The 15,114-nt window shown below is 34.5% G+C and overlaps 1 protein-coding gene across 1 annotated transcript in view; it reads right to left on the minus strand.

Annotated features, from left to right (window-relative positions):
* The window catches only part of LOC148940545 (ribosome assembly protein METTL17, mitochondrial), a 92,247-nt gene that overhangs the window by 5,018 nt on the left and 72,115 nt on the right, over window positions 1-15,114 (minus strand). The window contains exons 8-9 of the mRNA XM_089104832.1: window positions 5,700-5,832; window positions 5,075-5,219 (exon numbers count right to left, since the gene is read on the minus strand). Of these exons, the coding sequence (XP_088960958.1) occupies window positions 5,075-5,219; window positions 5,700-5,832 (278 nt within the window). The remainder of the gene's footprint in view (window positions 1-5,074; window positions 5,220-5,699; window positions 5,833-15,114) is intronic.

Genomic DNA, 15,114 nt, shown 5'->3' on the forward strand with positions numbered 1-15,114 from the left:
TCCGATTTCTTTTGACTCTAAAAAGCGAACTAGAAGTTTCACATAGCAATCAAATGAGCCCTCTCTGAAGTTTATACGAGCATCCCTTCCATAAGGACCACATATAGACCCCGGCACCGCGCCGGCGGATCGACCAAATGCCGCCGACGAGAGGTCCGGTCGAACGCCGCCAAAGTGTAACGCCGCAAGCACGCCGCCGCCGGCAGAGGCGGCGGCGTTCGGTCGACTTTAAATTATTTTTGCGGAAATTCTTTTTTGTGTCAAAGTCGGAGCTTTTCCTTCTCGTGTGGTTTAGTATTTAGATTTTCCTGATTAGAAATCAAGCAGAGCTTGCACTATCCCCGAATTTTCGGGTATTTCACCGAAAATCTATGTGTCAACCCGAAAAAAAAATTGGTTCCCCGAATCCCCGAAAATCACGCAATCACGGTGCCACCCCTAGTGATTTATCACCAGTGACTTTCCCTGCCAAATATTACTTTGTATACCATAATTCTTCACTGCTATCTTGTTCATTAATTTTCGTCTCTTTTGTAACTTTGCATAAAAACCAGACAGGTGCAATATGCTATTGCAAATATTGCAATATACACAGTTCTTCATATGTTGACAAAAAAAAGTACCGTCTTTATGAAATGAGTTTAAATCATTTCGAATCCAGTTTCCCAATCGCTATTTCTTCCATCATTCGTAGTCAAGAATTTTATTTTCAAGTTGAATAGAATTATAGAATGCATTCACTACTATACAGCTTCAGCCTTTTGTTGGATTTTTAAATTGATAGCTGAAATTTTTTTTATGCAGCTGTATTTTAAGTTTGCTTATTTTTTTTTTTTTTTTGCTGTTTTTAGATAATATTTTCTTAATGTTTATTACTCAGCTGTTGAACGCCTTATATAAAATGCCATCTTTTTTCTGGACCATCTTCACCCCCCCCCCTCCAAAAAAAATAAAAAAAATAAATAAAATAAAAAGAGTCTTCGGTTGCGCCAAAATTTAGCTATAGACTAAGCTATGTACAAGGTTGGGGTATTAAATATTGAACCGGAAGTTACCCCAAAATTATGATTCATAAATAAATTGTAAATTATTGCCTATAGGGGGGGGGGATAGGGGGCTATCATTTTTAAATGATAATACCTCATTTTTTTATTGAAAGCAGGGATGCCAAAAAGATAATTATTTGTTTATTTAAAGTGGAGACAGAAGAAAATGATATCAAATTCCCAGGGAAATCATTGAAATATTTTGATAGACCCAGGGCCCCCCATTAGGACTTGTTCATTGTCTTGGGTATTTTGCGATTTCTCATAGGCTACTGGCCTTATTTGGCTTTTGTATGTGCTTCCTTTTAATTCGATTCTTTGGATCTTATGCAATGCCATGGCGAATCTATTACTCAGTTTTCCAATAATTTGAGGTACATCTGAATAATTTTGAAATTTTGTTGTTGTATTTGTACCCCTTTAGTCATATCCTCAATTTTTTCTTCAAGGAACACTAAGCTGTTTAACGTTATTTTGCGTGTTTGTTTGAACCATTTAGTGACCTTGTTAACCATTCAGTAAATTATTTTTCTAATGAAAGCTGAGACGGTATCCTATCAAGGTGTTAGCCAGAGGGGGGGGGGGGTAGGGAGGTATTACATTTAAATGAAAATATCTCGAAATTTTATTTATTGAAAGCAGGGATCCCAAAAAGTTAATTTTCTTTTAATCTAAAGCAGAGACGGCATCCTATCAAGGTGGTATCCAGAGGGGGGGGGGGTATAGAGCTATCATATTTAAATGATAATACCTCGATTTTTTTTTAAAGCAGGGGTGCCAATAAGTTAATTAATTTTTTTTTATTTAAAGCAGAGACAGTATCCTATCAAGATGGTATCCAGAAGGGGGGCATAGAAAGTTATTATATTAAAGTGATAGTACCTTGATTTTTTTTATTGAAAGCAGGGATGCCAAAAAGTTGAAAAGTTGACAAAATTAACAATATTTTCGTGAGTTATACTTGATACAGCACTTGCATGGTTTTATCGTCAAAAGGGAAAAGGACATACGCGTACAATCCAGTTTTTTTTCCCTATTGATGAAAAGGGTTTACTTTGGAAACATTCATTCATATGTAACAGGCAGATTCACACTAAAACAAATTGCCGTGACGAAATCGATATCGACATCCCCATCTAACGTTGCGCTTGAGCAACAATGGCGCCCTTGGTCCATTGCCCAAGTTTCATAAAAAGGCCAGTTCATAATAAAAGCTTTCAATTTGGTAGGTTCAAGGATGAGTCTTTGACAGTCATATGACCTCAGGATACTAGATGTTGCAACGTTCTTACGTATCTACAGTGGTTTAAAAAATTCGATCACCCCACAAATGATTACCAAAAATATGCACAAATGTAACATTTGGAATATTATAACACTTTTTTCAAAGCTTTCAAGAAAAGCAAAAAAGTCTAAATACCCCTAACTACGCTTGAAAGCTATTTTAAAAAGAAACTCTTTGGAGATTTCCATGGAAATGACCATAGCAAAAGCTTTGAGCCTGGGTGGGGATCAACGAGAAGTCTAAGTATTTTGACCAAAGGTGATTTATTGCTGAGACTTTCTTAAATTTAGTAATTCTTGTGAGCATTTGGAAATCAAAGCTTAAACTCGATCACTGATACTAAGCGTCCTGACATTTTGCTTGGATTAAAAGTGACGAACTAGGATGAACAATTCAACTTCTTCCTGGGGCTACTTCAGTCTGCATATTATTTCATTTAATTACACTTAAAACGGATGAGCTTTTTCTTTTTTACCTAAGAAAATAACTGGCACTTCATTTTTCTTCATAGCCAATAAACTATTAAGTATTTTTTGTGTCATTGTAATTCAAGTGTTCTCATGTGAAGTGTTCATCATTTATTTTTCAATTTGATAAATTTACTCCTTTTAGATACAGTTTATAATTTGACTGATATCTTAGGTATTTATCAGTTTATAATTTGGAATGAATCCCCAAATAAAAAAAATTAATAATATCCAAAAGAGCAGCCAAAAGCAATAAAAAACAGAAGTTCAGCCTTAGCCTACATGACATATATTCTATAAAGAAGCCAAAAAAAAACTTTAAAATGAATTTTCTTAAAATTGTAATTAAAAACCAGTTTTTAATGCGAGAAGGCTTCATAGGAAAACAAAAGAGCAAAAAACAAAAAACAAAAACAATATAACAATATCAAATTTGCCCAATTAAAATTTCTTAAATTTTAAATAAAAGAAAAAGGAGAAGGACAATGTTAAAAAATTAAGCTTCTAATTCCAAAGTTATATTTAAATTTTTTACCCACATAACTGAGGAATTTTGTGATACGGTATTTGAAATTTTATATGCAGTAATGCTCGATGAAAAAAACTACTAATTTTGATAATTATTTATGTTAAGAATACATAGCTAATAGGTACTTCAACTACTCGTATTATACAAGGGTTCTGAAACGCCACAGCCATTTCGTTTCTACCAGATTTCTACTTCTCTTGATGAATAACGAAGAAGACCAGTTTCCAGCCAGCGACTTGTGAATTTTTGAACTCATGAATAGCCTAGAATCTGTTGTAAATTGAAGCTGTGATTTGAGAAAGACTGATGAAAACATTAATGTTTGTGGTCAACCTTGACCGCGCCGGCGACGCGGCGTGCTGTTTTTTGCCCCGCCGACGCCGGTCTTCCCTCATCGGCGCGGCGCCGGGTCTAACCACATACACCCCCATGGCAAAACTTGTAACGCCTGCCTTTAGGCCCTAGGAGGTTGTGCCGACGCAGGAAATTTTGTTATCTGACCCTTGAACTATTTTCAACAAAATAGTTATCTCAAAATTTTTATCTGATATATTTAGGGGAAAAGGGCGTGGGGGGGGGGTGCTAGCTGCCCTCCGATCCCTTCTGACTCTTAAATAGTGAACTACAACTTTTAATTTCCAATCAAATGATTCTTCTCTGAAGTTAATACGAGCATCCCTTTTATAAGAATAATATACACCCTCAGGGCATAACTTACAACGCCTGCAACCGGGCCCTGGGGTTTGTGTCGACACGGGATTTTTGTTATCTGATATTTGATATTTAAAAATATGGCTATCTCAAAACTTTTATCGGATAGGTTTGGGGTAAAAGGGCGTAGGGGCGCGCTAGTTGCCCTTGGATCTCTTTAATTCTTAAAAAGTGAACTAGAACTTTCAATTTTCAATCAAATAAGCCTTCTCTGAAGTTTATACGAGCATCCCTTCCGTAAGAGCCATATATGCCCCCAGAGCAAATAATTTCTGAGACTACACTAACTAATCATGATAAAAACATAAAATCGCGAAGAAAACGAGGACAATTAACAGTCAGTGAAAAAATTGAAAAATTATGCAAATATTTCGGTCAAGACCTCCGCTTGACCGTTCTCAGTGCAGAATAAAAGTAATACAAATATAAAAAACCAAACCCTAAAATAAAAACACAAAACTAAAATTGGACGACCCTTTCTCAGTAACGGTGAAAGGATAACTGAATAAAAAAAACAAGTCTAAATTTTGCCATATGATCTTTGAATTATTAAAAACAAAATGGGTACCTCAAAATTTTCATCGGATGTAGTTGGGGGGAAAAGGGCGTGGGGAGGGGGCCAGCTGCCTTCCGATCATTTTTGACTTTTAAAAAAGTCACTAGAACTCTCGATTTCCAATCGAATGAGCCCCTTTTGAAATTTATACGACGACTCCTTCCATATGAAGTGCCTCTGGAAAAAATAATAAAAAATAAAACATTGGAGCCGTCTGGCCTTTACTATAGGCAACGCTATAGCGTTGCCTCTGATAATACTATATTTTGCTGCACCTTATATAATTTGGGCTATTAGCCTTGGCAACCTCTTGATTAATTATACTTATATTTTGCTGCTCTTTATAAGATATGGGCTAAAAGTCTTCAGAGGGGCCGTCGCATTTCAGATATTATAATATGTTCAACACCATATTAGGTTACATTTTTCAGTATTATTAACTGAACATCTTAAGCATCATTAAGATTAAAAAGAAAATACCTTTCACCGTGTTTCCCTTTTGAAAAGGTCCATTTTTGGAGTGTCCCTTCTCCTGTACAAACTTGGCAATGGCTGTGGCCTCGTTTATGCTGAAGGTCCCTCACTATCCGAGGCCAAGACATGTCTTCCGAACTCTGAGGCACTCCTAATGATTTAAAAGTATATTAAAAAAAACAAAAATAATACATACTCTTTTTATTCTTATATACAAGTGTCTAACTTCTGTTTTCAAGTACAAATCCTAGTGTGTACCACTACTACTACTACTACTATTTAAGGTAGACCACTAATACTATATTTAATGAAAAAGAAATCCATCAGCAGGTTTCTGTGGTAGCTGGCACCACATAAAAAAAGGAAACAAAAAACAATAGCTCAAATTTAACTGATTAGTTTTGCTTATTTATTTTGGCGGCTCAACGTGGTAACAATGAAGAAAATGTGGCACAGTCCTAACAACTTCACAATATTGAAACAACCAACAGGAAAATCTTAGAAACCATTTTTACCCAAGATGGGTCAAAGGTTCGATTTTTTTTTTTTTTAATGAACCTTATAGGATGGAGCTCCAAAGAATGTCCTGTTTTATCTCACAAATATATTACAGAAAGGAAAAAAAACGAACCTTTCCGAAGTACAACATAAGATAACGTCTCTGTTAAATATTCGTTATGGAGCAAAGACTGGTACTTGACTGGAAAGTTGCACGGCGTTCCGTCATCTGCTTCGACCCGTGGACAACCAACTTGATGAGGACACTAAAATAAGTATAAAGGTACTTTGAAAAATTCAAATGTAATAATATTAAGCACTTCAAGTACAAGCATTATTTTTTTTAACGGACTCAATAAACTTGAGATATGGACACCCAGTGGTGGGGGGGAGGGAGAATTATATTTTATAATAATCGCTCCCATTCTTCAGACCCTTTTCCCAAATAAGGTTTTGAATTTTTATAAATTCCCGTAAATACCTGCTTTACATAACCCAAGGATTTTTTTTTAAACAATAACCCAAGGATTTTTTTATAATGTCAAAAAACGAAGTTGCATTAGGAATCGAACTGGAATCGAACAAAAGGATTAGAATATGATAAGAATCGGCGCAGGAATCCTGCTCTTGGAAATTTATATTCTCTGAGGCCAACCTGACTCTTGTACATGATAATGGTAATAAGCTTACCTAAGCTATGGATGTCAGGTATTGTGTTATCTTGGAACGATAATTTCGACAGGACCTGTGCCTGACATCATCAGGTTCAAATTCAAGACTCTTGCCAGAATATATAATCACTAAACAAAATAAAACTAAAATCACTAAACAACACTAATAATAAGTCGAACCTGGAATTATTGTTGTAATATGGTTCGGATTTTGGGTAGAGGCATTGATGGCCGCTATCCTAGTAGATCTCAAAAAGGTTGGGTCTACTTTTTGAGATCTACTAGGATAGCGGCCATCAATGCCTCTACCAAAATCCGGGCCATATTACAACAATAATTCCAGGTTCGACTTATTATTAGTGTTGTTCAGTGATTTTAGTTTTATTTTGTTTAGTGATTATATATTCTGGCAAGAGTCTTGAATTTGAACCTGATGATGACAGGCACAGGTCCTGTCGAAATTATTATTCCAAGATAACACAATACCTGACATCCATAGCTTAGGTAATCTTATTACCATTATCATCTTGGAAATTTAAGAGCGGGATTTAAGAGGAAGAGGGTATTTAAGATGGAATCTCAGAGAGAAATTAAGATAATTTAAAACGAAGAGAGGATTTAAAGGAATTTATTCAATAATGGGGATGATGAGCTGTTTCCTGGGAGTGTAAGATCAAAAAAGGGAATCCTTTATCCCAAGATTAGGTAAGTTATTAAAATTGTTTCTACTACTCAAGAGCTTTTACCAATTATTGTTTCTAACTTCCAAAAATGTCTAAATTGCAAAAAAATATCTGTAACAAAAAACAATCTAGAAAATTCGAATCAAATTTTTAAACTGTTTAAAAAAGAGCATCAGATTTAAAATTACTATAATGGGAAATGGAGGAAAGAAGGGAATTCAAGCAGAAGGTCGAAGGGAAGGTTTATTTAATAATGGTATTTATCAACTGATAATGACAGAAGGCAATGGTCGAACCTCTGACTGAATCTGAGAGTCACCATGGAAGGTCAAACAGTTCGTAGTGGCAAACTATAAGTTAGCAGCGACCAGACTCAATAGTAACCGAAACACTAAAAACGGAATTTTGATACCAATAGATATATCAAAAGAATCGGATTATTATGCTGATTTCAAATATATAAGTTTCATTAAGTTTAGTCTTACCTATTAACGGCTATGGACCCGAGAAAATTTGCCTGATTTTCAAAAAAAGGGGAAAACACCCCTCAAAGTAACGGTGAAAGGGTAACTCTGAAACCGTCACCGTTACTACTCGTTGTCGTTCACCGTTACTCTGAAAAGGTCATCTTATTTTAGTTCTAAGTTTTTTTTTTAAGGTTTGGTTTTTTATATTTTTATCGGTATTATTCTGCACTGAGGACGGTCAAGCGGAGGTCTTGACCCAAATATTTGCATAGTTTTTCTTTTAACTTCTTCACTGGCTGTTATTGTCCTCGCTTTCTCTTCTTCCCGATTTTTGGTTTTGTCATGATTAGCCAGTGTGGCCTCAGAAATTATTTACTTTCTTCTTCATTGGGTTCCTGGTTATATGATCTTAATAAATAGTTTTTTTTGTCTTGTTCCGCGTACTGTTTTTTATCCATTGCTTCTAACTTAATTCCAAGATTAACATAACATTGTATAACATGTTATTTGTATAACATGTTATTGTATAACACATTTATAATTCACTTTTATAAATACATAACGATTTTATAAATACAAATACATAACGACGTTTAACATTTTATTCACTTTTATCGTTTCAGATAAAGTCGGGCTGCAGTCTCAGCCGAACTGAGTTGTTTTTATCAATAATATGATATTCTGACGTCGCCACATAGGGGGGGGGGGGGGAGGGGTGAAAACCGATATTTTCCCTGAGCGCTGAAAACCCAAAATATACCTCTTTTACCGGGAAATGAGCGTGTTAAGTATAATGCTTTGATAAAGTATTAAATCGAATCATTTGTTTATTTGTAGTGAAGTACCATTAGCTACAACTGTCAGACCATTAACTACAATTAAAAAAATTTACTTTTCTAGTTTATCAAACAGTTCGTGGTAACGAACTGTAAGTAAGGAGCGACCCGGCTCAATGGTAACAGAAACTCTAAAAAACGTAATTTTGATACCAATAGATACACCAGAAGAATCAAATTTTAATTCTGATTTCAAATATATAGGTTTCATCAAGTATAATATTACTCATCAAAAGTTACGCGCCTGAGAAAATTTGGCTGATTTTAGAAAAAAGGGGGAAAGACCCCCTAAAAGTTATAGAACCTTAATGAAATTCACACCCTCATATTCAACGTATCAGAGAACCCTACTGTAGAGGTTTCAAGCTCTTATCTACAAAAATGTGGAATTTTGCATTTTTTGCCAGAAGAAAGATCACGGGTGCGTGTTTATTTGTTTGTTTTTTTTCCCCAGGGGTAATCGTATTGACCCAGTGCTCCTAGAATATCGTAGGAGGGTTCACTGGAACAGAAATTAAAAGTTCTAGTGTCCTTTTTAAGTGACCAAAAAAGATGGAGAAACTAGGCCCCCTCCCACGCTCATTTTTTTCTCAAAGTCACCCAATTAAAATTTTGAGATAGCCGTTTTTGTTCAGCATAGTCGAAAATCTAATAAATATTATTAGATTTTAAATATTATTAGTTCCGTCTAATATATATATATATATATATATATATATATATATATATATATATATATATATATATATATATATATATATATATATATATATATATATATATATATATAATATATATACATATAATATATATACATATATATACATATATATATATATATACATATATATATACATATATATATATATATATATATATATATATATATATATATATATATAAACAAAAAATCGCGAAGAAAGGAAACGAGGACAATTAACAGCCAGTGAAAAAATTGAAAAATTATGCAAATATTTCGGTCAAGACCTCCGCTTGACCGTCCTCAGTGCAGAATAAAACTGATAAAAATATAAAAACCAAACCTTAAAATAAAAACACGAAACTAAAATTGGACGACCCTTTCCTAGTAACGGTGAAAGGGTAACTGAATAAAAAACACAAGTCTAAATGGCATTTCAGAATTTCATTTTGCGTAAAGCACTTTTAAAGGCTGATCGCTTTCCAGTTTGATTGTTATCGGAGACTCTATTCGATTGCACAATATAACTTTGTGGATGTATGTAAAAACGATCAGAATTAATAATTTTGTCATAAATGGGACTTAGAAAAATTTCTCCAGTGTCTCTATTGAGAGCTACCTTTTGGTGAATGTGCTTTTTTATTTCAACTGCCTCCCTGAAAACTTGCGTGAGACCCTTAACGGGGGCAACGATAGAGGCCTCGTCAAACAAAATGAAATGGTGTGGATTCTCGTACACATATTGCGCCAAGGCGGAATCAAAAACCTCAGGCCTTTGGCGTAACCTCGTTGCCTTGTCAATTGAGGACTTGTGCTCAGATAACCTCTCCCCCAATTGCTGTTGGGTTCTACCAACATAAAAACAGCCACAAGAACAAGGAATTCTATAAACACCACTACCCAGAATGGGGCTGGTTTTATCTTTGCCGTTGTTAAAAAAGTTCTGTGTAATATTTGAATTTTTAAAGGCGACGCTAAGTTTATGTTTTTTAAGGATTCTTTTCAATTTGTCACTCAATTTAGGAATGTAGGGTAGAACAGTGAAAAGTTTCTTATCATCCACCAATGGGACGGTATCTGTTGGGGCTTGTGGACCTGATGCCCTCCCCTCTGCCTTTTTTCGTCTTCTGTCTATAATGGTCTCAAGTAATTTTATAGGGTAGGCATTGCAAAATAAAATATCCTTAATATAGTTCAATTCTGAGTCTATGTGAGGCTCTGAGCATATTCTTATTGCTCGGTCACCCAAAGAAATAACAACTCCTCTTTTTATGCAGGGAGAGTGGTTGGAGGAAAAATGCAAATACCTATCGTTATGCGTAGGCTTTCTATAAATAGAAAATTCAAGGCCAGGAGACTTATTGAAAATTAAAACATTTAGGAAAGGAAGTTTGTGGTTATGTTCTAGTTCTATAGTGAACTGAAGGTTAGAGTCCAAAGTGTTTAGATGAGTTAAGAAGGAGTTAAGTGACTCTCCTCCATGCTCCCACAGAGAAATAACATCATCGACAAACCTACCCCAGAAACGGTGTTTTATCGGAAAATTTTCCAGAGCAGAGATTTCTATCAATTCCATATATAAAGTTGCCAAAAATGGTGAAAGACATTGTACCCATGCGATAAACCTACTTTGGGTGAAAAATTGATTATTATATCGGAAATATGAGGACAGAACTATTGCAAAGAGGACGAGACGCATGATAGTTTCTATATCCAGTGTTCTGCAAGCCACCGATCAGATATCGTCTCATTTGCTGGTTGATAAGAGACTAGTTCACATGTTCTAACGTCGCAAGACGTATACATAGAAATTGAGTGATCAAACTGCAAAATTGTATCCTTAATTATTTCAATGTCTTAGCGTAATCTTTAAAAATTCAAATATTACACAGAACTTTTTTAACAACGGCAAAGATAAAACCAGCCCCATTCTGGGTAGTGGTGTTTATAGAATTCCTTGTTCTTGTGGCTGTTTTTATGTTGGTAGAACCCAACAGCAATTGGGGGAGAGGTTATCTGAGCACAAGTCCTCAATTGACAAGGCAATGAGGTTACGCCAAAGGCCTGAGGTTTTTGATTCCGCCTTGGTGCAACATGTGTACGAGAATCCACACCATTTCATTTTGTTTGACGAGGCCTCTATCGTTGCCCCCGTTAAGGGTCTCACGCAAGTTTTCAGGGAGGCAGTTGAAATAAAAAAGCACATTCACCAAAAGGTAGCTCTCAATAGAGACACTGGAGAAATTTTTCTAAGTCCCATTTATGACAAAATTATTAATTCTGATCGTTTTTACATACATCCACAAAGTTATATTGTGCAATCGAATAGAGTCTCCGATAACAATCAAACTGGAAAGCGATCAGCCTTTAAAAGTGCTTTACGCAAAATGAAATTCTGAAATGCCATTTAGACTTGTGTTTTTTATTCAGTTACCCTTTCACCGTTACTAGGAAAGGGTCGTCCAATTTTAGTTTCGTGTTTTTATTTTAAGGTTTGGTTTTTATATTTTTATCAGTTTTATTCTGCACTGAGGACGGTCAAGCGGAGGTCTTGACCGAAATATTTGCATAATTTTTCAATTTTTTCACTGGCTGTTATTTGTCCTCGTTTCCTTTCTTCGCGATTTTTTGTTGATCATGATGAGCCAGTGTGGTCTCAAAAATTATTTGAGACTAGCTTACGGGGAGCTTTTGACCAAGTCTGTTCTTAATTATTTTGATTTGTCTAAAAAACACGCCAACCTTATTAATCAACAAGAATTTTTACAGCGTTGTAGAGTAAAGAGAATTCTTCCGAATTCTCTTCGTTTCCGCCTAACCCTAGTTACAAAATCCTAAAGGAAATTTAGGGATTGGTTTGATTTTCAGTATTTGTTTCAAACTTTAAAACACAAAAAAAAACGACGTTTTTTCCTAAGAAACGCAATTTCAAAAACTCGACATTTTCTACAGCAAAACCTTTCACCGACGGATTTTCAGCAGATATCTAGAATAGCTCAGAGTACTTTCCGCCACGACTTTTTTATGGCTAAGGCTCGTTTATCAGAAAAGTTTGAAAAATTAAAGTACGAAAAATTTCAGAATTCCAGATGTTTTCTTCCGATATTTTGTCCTGGTCCGGCCATTGAGAACCTATCTTCCAAAGTTCTTACTCCGGAAGAAACCCATGTTTTGTCCAAGGGACCTAAATTTTGCCTGCCTCAAACACAAGTGAATTTCGCAGAAATAGTCTCCATTGTGGAGGCGGGTATATTTGGATCACGTGGTGCTGTGGACAATCCAGATTTACTTCGAGGAGAGGTGGTTAAGAATATTCTTGATTTCATTCCATATTCCCCAAGGTTAAAAAATCAGGAAACACAAATTCTCAAAAAATTAAAAAAAGACCCACACATCATTATCACCAGGGCTGATAAAGGAAATAAAATTGTTATCCTTGATAAAACTTCGTATAATACAAAAGTTACAGATATTTTATCCGACACCCATACTTACAAGCCCATAGATTCAGACCCCACCGAGAAGTTCACACGTTTAGTACGAAAGGAGCTAGGAATTTTGCAAACTGAAAGACTTATTACTCCACAAATGTATAAATTATTTTACCCTAAAGGTTGTCCAGCTGCTAAATTTTACGGGCTCCCAAAAATCCACAAAGATGGAGTCCCTCTACGCCCAATTGGGGCTTCTTATAGCTCTCAGATTGCCAGATTGGGGAAATGGTTGTCCACCCTTTTTCGCCCCCTTATGCAAACGCAAACTTCATACATAAGAAACTCAGTTCACCTTGTTGAAAAACTAAAAGACATTGAAATAAAAAAAGATACAATATTGGCCAGTTTCGATGCCATTTCTATGTATACGTCTTGCGACATTAAAAAATGTGAACTAGCTCTTCAAAGGAAATTAGAAGATAATATTGATCAAATAGACTACAAAACACTGGACATAGAAACTATTATGCGTCTCGTCCGTCTTTGCAATAGTTCCTCCTCATATTTCCGATATAATAATCAATTTTTCACCCAAATTAGGGGTTTACCCATGGGTACAAGTCTTTCACCATTTTTGGCAACTTTTTATATGGAATTCATAGAAATCTCTGCTCTGGAAAATTTTCCGATAAAACACCGTTTCTGGGGTAGGTTTGTCGATGATATTATTTCTCTGTGGGAGCACGGAGGAGAGTCACTTAACTCCTTCTTAACTCATCTAAACACTTTGGACTCTAACCTTCAGTTCACTTTAGAACTAGAACATAACCACAAACTTCCTTTCCTAGATGTTTTAATTTTCAATAAGTCTCCTGGCCTTGAATTTTCTATTTATAGAAAGCCTACGCATAACGAGAGGTATTTGTATTTTTCCTCCAGCCACTCTCCCTGCATAAAAAGAGGAGTTGTTATTTCTTTGGTTGACCGAGTAATAAGAATATGCTCAGAGCCTCACATAGACTCAGAATTGAACTATATTAAGGACATTTTATTTTGCAATGGCTACCCTATAAAATTACTTGAGACTATTATAGACAGAAGACTAAAAAAGGCAGAAGGGAGGGCATCAGGTCCACAAGCCCCAACAGATACCGTCCCATTGGTGGATGATAAGAAACTTTTCACTGTTCTACCCTACATTCCAAAATTTAGTGACAAATTGAAAAGAATCCTTAAAAAACATAAACTTAGCGTCGCCTTTAAAAATTCAAATGTTACACAGAACTTTTTTAACAACGGCAAAGATAAAACCAGCCCCATTCTGGGTAGTGGTGTTTATAGAATTCCTTGTTCTTGTGGCTGTTTTTATGTTGGTAGAACCCAACAGCAATTGGGGGAGAGGCTATCTGAGCACAAGTCCTCAATTGACAAGGCAATGAGGTTACGCCAAAGGCCTGAGGTTTTTGATTCCGCCTTGGCGCAACATGTGTACGAGAATCCACACCATTTCATTTTGTTTGACGAGGCCTCTATCGTTGCCCCCGTTAAAGGTCTCACGCAAGTTTTCAGGGAGGCAGTTGAAATAAAAAAGCGCATTCACCAAAAGGTAGCTCTCAATAGAGACACTGGAGAAATTTTTCTAAGTCCCATTTATGACAAAATTATTAATTCTGATCGTTTTTACATACATCCACAAAGTTATATTGTGCAATCGAATAGAGTCTCCGATTACAATCAAACTGGAAAGCGATCAGCCTTTAAAAGTGCTTTACGCAAAATGAAATTCTGAAATGCCATTTAGACTTGTGTTTTTTATTCAGTTACTCTTTCACCGTTACTAGGAAAGGGTCGTCCAATTTTAGTTTCGTGTTTTTATTTTAAGGTTTGGTTTTTATATTTTTATCAGTTTCATTCTGCACTGAGGACGGTCAAGCGGAGGTCTTGACCGAAATATTTGCATAATTTTTCAATTTTTTCACTGGCTGTTAATTGTCCTCGTTTCCTTTCTTCGCGATTTTTTGTTTATCATGATTAGCCAGTGTGGTCTCAGAAATTATTTATATATATATATATATATATATATATATATATATATATATATATATATATATATATATATATATATATATATATATATATATATATATATATATATATATATATATATATATATATATATATATATATATATATATATATATATATATATATATATATATATATATATATATATATATATATATATATATATATATATATATATATATATATATATATATATATATATATATATATATATATATATATATATATATATATATATATATATATATATATATATATATATATATATATATATATATATATATATATATATATATATATATATATATATATATATATATATATATATATATATATATATATATATATATATATATATATATATATATATATATATATATATATATATATATATATATATATATATTTATGTATATATAAATTTTCGCAAATCATATTATTGACTTATGAATAAAGTAAACATACCACTCAATGCCTTTTTTTATGTTCTTTCCAAATATAATAATCATTTTTGTTAGAAATGAAGTTTAGCCTCCACCCCTATATATACCAATTGAGGGTATATATTTACGCATCAGGGGGGTGGGGGGTGGGGCTTAAGTTTAAACTTACCTCCCATTTACATCAGAAATACAGTTTACACCCCCCCCCCTTAATGTGCAAATGTATACC

This window comes from Artemia sp. Qi Xiang Cuo, chromosome 19 (assembly GCF_049724085.1).
Source record: "Artemia sp. Qi Xiang Cuo chromosome 19, ASM4972408v1, whole genome shotgun sequence".
Classification (NCBI taxonomy): domain Eukaryota; kingdom Metazoa; phylum Arthropoda; class Branchiopoda; order Anostraca; family Artemiidae; genus Artemia; species Artemia sp. Qi Xiang Cuo.